Genomic DNA, 4,179 nt, shown 5'->3' with positions numbered 1-4,179 from the left:
TATCCCAATTCCCATTTTATCCCAGTTCCCATTTTATCCCAATTCCCATTTTATCCCACCTCCCTCTCCCGTCTCTCTCTGTCCCCGCAGTGCTGAGTATCCGCGGTATCCAGGAGGAGGACCCGCCGGATGCTCAGCTCATGAGGCTCGATAACATGCTGCTGGCAGAGGGGGTGTCCGGCCCGGAGAAAAGAGGCCGAGGAGGAGGAGGAGGAGGAGGAGGAGTTGGAGGAGGAGGAGGAGGAGGAGGAGGAGGAGGTGGAGCGCTGGCGGGAGCAGCGGCATCAGGTGGCTGTCCCAATGACAATAGCATTGAGCACTCTGACTACAGGGCCAAGCTGTCCCAGATCCGACAGATTTACCACTCTGAGCTAGAGAAATATGAACAGGTGATCTTTCTGCATGGAAGAGTTTTTATCCTCCCAACCCAAATGACCCCTTTGCCCCCTCCCCTCCCCTCTCCCCCTTTTGCCGTGGGCTCTGAGGCCAGGACAGGGACAGGCTGGACCCCGGAAAGGCCGAGCTGGAGGGAGTGCACCTCAAATAGAGAGCGGGGCCGGCTCGTTACCCGTGTGGAGTTTTGTAACAGAGTAAAAATCCAGCTGGAGAGACTCCTCGGGAGCTCTGGGGGGGCTCTCGGCGCCGGGGGAGCGAGCGCAGGGGCTGCCGCCACAAATCCCTGTGTCCCCAGGCCTGCAGCGAGTTCACCACGCACGTGATGAACCTGCTGCGGGAGCAGAGCCGGACCAGGCCCATCTCCCCCAAGGAGATCGAGCGCATGGTGAGCATCATCCACGGCAAGTTCAGCACCATCCAGATGCAGCTGAAGCAGAGCACCTGCGAGGCCGTCATGATCCTGCGCTCCCGATTCCTGGACGCCAGGTACGGAGGGGAGGGACACGGTCCCGGTGCCTGTGGGCAGAGATTGGGAATTTGGGATATAAATGTATTTATTCCATAATATAACTGCCGGGGCAGGGGGTGTTCCCGGTCAGTCCCTGTGGGCAGAGATTGGGAATTTGGGATATAAACGTATTTATTCCACAATAGAACTGTCTGGGGCAGGGGGTGTTCCCAGTCCCTGTGGGCAGAGATTGGGAATCTGAGATATAAATGTATTTATTTATTCCACAATAGAGCTGCTGGGGCAGGGCAGTGTTCCCAATCCCCGTGGGCAGAGACTGGGAATTTGGGATATAAATGTATTTATTCCATAATATAACTGTCCGGGCAGGGGGGTGTTCCCAGTCCCTGTGGGCAGAGATGGTATTCTGGCGTGAATAAATTCAATTTTAGTTCAATTAACAAAACTCCATCCCCTCAATCCTCCTGTCCTCCTTCTGACCAAACATATTTCAGAGGGAAAAAAGGCCACCAGACGCCCCAGCCGGTCTCTGTAAAACACCATTCAGTAGAAATAACTCAGTTATTCTGTGTCTTTTAGGCGTAAACGGCGCAATTTCAGCAAACAGGCCACGGAGGTGCTGAATGAGTATTTTTACTCACACCTGAGCAACCCCTACCCCAGCGAAGAGGCCAAAGAGGAGCTCGCCAAGAAAGGGGGCATCACCGTGTCCCAGGTGGGAGCAGCTTTCCCTGAGTGCAAGGCACCTTTTTCCCCCCCTCAAACAGGAATTTGACCATTTTTTATCATTTTTTAGCAGCAGGTTTCGGTTATTGGCCCTTAAACTGAGCCAGGCTCCAGTTTAAACAGGGTTTAATCCTGGTTATTTCCCACTCGAAGCCTCGTTTCAAACGCCCCCTTGGCTGGAAAATCCCAAATATTGTGGAAAAGGGGCTGCTTTGCCCCAGTGCTCAGCCCAGGTTGTGTCTCCGCCAGGTTTCCAACTGGTTTGGGAACAAAAGAATCCGCTACAAGAAGAACATGGGGAAGTTCCAGGAAGAAGCCAATATTTACGCTGCCAAAACCGCCGTGGACGCGACCAACGTGGTGGCCCAGGGCAACCAGGGCAACTCCCCCTCGACGCCAAACTCGGGTGAGCCAGGGCTGCCAAATCCCGGTTATTCCTCCTGAGAATCCCAGTTATCCGTCCTGAGAACCCCAGTTATTCCTCCTGAGAATCCCAATTATTCCTCCTGAGAATCCCAATTATTCCTCCTGAGAATCCCAGTTATCCCTCCTGAGAACCCCACTTATCCCTGCTGAGAATCCCAATTATTCCTCCTAAAAATCCCAATTATTCCTCCTAAAAATCCCAATTATTCCTCCTGAGAACCCCAGTTATCCCTCCTGAGAACCCCACTTATCCCTCCTGAGAACCCCACTTATCCCTCCTGAGAATCCCAGTTATTCCTCCTGAAAATCCCAATTATTCCTCCTGAGAATCCCAGTTATCCCTCCTGAGAATCCCAGTTATCCCTCCTGAGAATCAGCAATGTGGAATTCTGACCCTTGAAACCACAGTGGGATTTGTTTTCCTTTCCAAACTCAAGTGGGACTCGTTGAAGAACCGTTTTTGGTGGGTTGGTTGCTCATTAAAACTGATTTTTTTTTAATAAATTTCCTTTATTTGTTTGTTTTTTTTTTTTCCCCAGCTTCCTCCGGCTCTTTTAAGATGACCAGTTCTGGGGATTCCTTTATAAACCTGCAGTCATTGACCTCCTACCAGAGCTCTCCTGTGGGAGCCAATGTGCAGTCCCAGGTCAGTAAGGGAAACAAAAATAGGGACTTTCAGCATGGAGAGAAATGGGAAAATCCCAGATTTCTGTCCTTGATTCGGGATTAATTGATTCGTTCATGTAAAATTAACTGAGACCCAAATTAGCAGCTCAGTTGCCAGCAAAACCAGAGAGTTCTTCTGGAAATTCTTATGGAAATTCTAATTCTTATCCTTAAATCCTCACTCTCCCTTAAAGCCTCAACTTGAAATCCTTCATGAAATTCTTGTTCTCAAGTTCTTCATCTAAAATTCTTCTTCTAAAATTCCTCTCACTGAAACCCTCGCTTAAAGTTACCGCTGAAGTCCTTCCTTCTTTTTTTTCTTATTTAAATCCTACGTGTTACTTAAATTCTTATTCCCGCTGAAATTCTTACTGAAAAAATCTCGTTTAAAGAACATTTTTTCCCCTGATTTGTCGGGGTTTGCAGATGGATTCCCTGCACCACGTCATCCACCAGACGGGAAGGTACGACCCGCTCGTGGGGAACCCCCTGTACACGACGCAGCGCCTCGACGTAAGATGGGCTTTTGTTCCCCAAAACCCACCGATTCTGCCCCACGTTTAATGAAATTCGATGTGAATTCTGTGTGTTTTAATGTCCCCGCAGGCCAATGGCAGCTGGCAGGACCCCACCACCCCCTCATCCATCACCTCACCCGCCGGAGACCCGGGGAGCGTCAACTCCGACGCCTCTAATTAAGTTTTTAGGACCTACTGATGAGAGGAGAGAGGTCATTAGTGTAATTAGTCAATGTTGCTCTTTTGCCAATATAATTGTTGACTCACGATTAATTAATTACCTCAGAACAAACCAATAGATTGTGATTGCAGCGACACCTCTACCTCTCACCGCCGAGTTCTTCACCCCATCGGGACCTGAAATTGTTTTAAAGCAACTTCATTTCCCTCACCAAATTCAGTTTTTTTTAATAAAAAAACGTGGATTTTACGGTAAGAACCTGAAAAAAAAAAAAAGAAGTGTCTCTCGGAACTTGGCGTTTTGTCTCCAGTTTTACAGCTGAAGAAAATCGATTTATTTTCATTTCTGTCAGGTTTTTTACGCTGGGATTTCCGTTCTAGGTGAATAGTTACTGACAGTTAAACCCCCGTATTGTAATTGTATGTTCTCTGTATTGTAATTTTGTATAGGAAATTCAGCTTTTCTTAACTTAGAGAATTAATCAGAACGTCGCTTTACCAAACCTCTCACTGGACGTCGCTCGCGGGTCGGACCTTCCATCGGTGTCATTTAACGTTGGAAAATTTAATGGCTTTACTTTTTCCGGTGAAAAAGTGGAAAAAAAAAAAAAAGAGAAAAAAACCCCCAACCACCACAAAACAGCCGAACCAGGGGATTTCCCCCTGGATACGAGGGGGGGTTTGTGCATTTGCTGTTAACAGTCCGCCCCTTTCAGCTGAGATTTTATCAAAGATAATAAACTTCCAAAGCCTTTTTTTTTTTTTTCTTTTTTCCACTTTTTTTCCTGATTTTTTTTT

General features: G+C 48.0%; 1 protein-coding gene across 1 annotated transcript; it reads left to right on the top strand.

The window, feature by feature from the left end:
- Positions 1–90: 90 nt before the first annotated feature.
- On the top strand, positions 91–4,138 carry LOC113980543 (pre-B-cell leukemia transcription factor 1-like; the record flags this gene model as incomplete). Its single annotated transcript, XM_027707773.1, has 7 exons — positions 91–389; positions 692–882; positions 1,445–1,580; positions 1,841–1,997; positions 2,557–2,663; positions 3,110–3,196; positions 3,290–4,138. Coding segments are annotated over 7 exons (1,070 nt in total), but the record flags the coding sequence as incomplete, so codon positions are not given.
- Between the last annotated feature and the right edge of the window lie 41 nt (positions 4,139–4,179).

Source organism: Neopelma chrysocephalum, unplaced genomic scaffold, assembly GCF_003984885.1.
Source record: "Neopelma chrysocephalum unplaced genomic scaffold, ASM398488v2 Primary Assembly neopelma1_94599, whole genome shotgun sequence".
In the NCBI taxonomy this organism is placed as follows: Eukaryota; Metazoa; Chordata; class Aves; order Passeriformes; family Pipridae; genus Neopelma; species Neopelma chrysocephalum.
The sequence above is the reverse complement of the archived record's forward strand: the minus strand, read 5'-3'. Positions and strand labels throughout refer to the sequence as shown.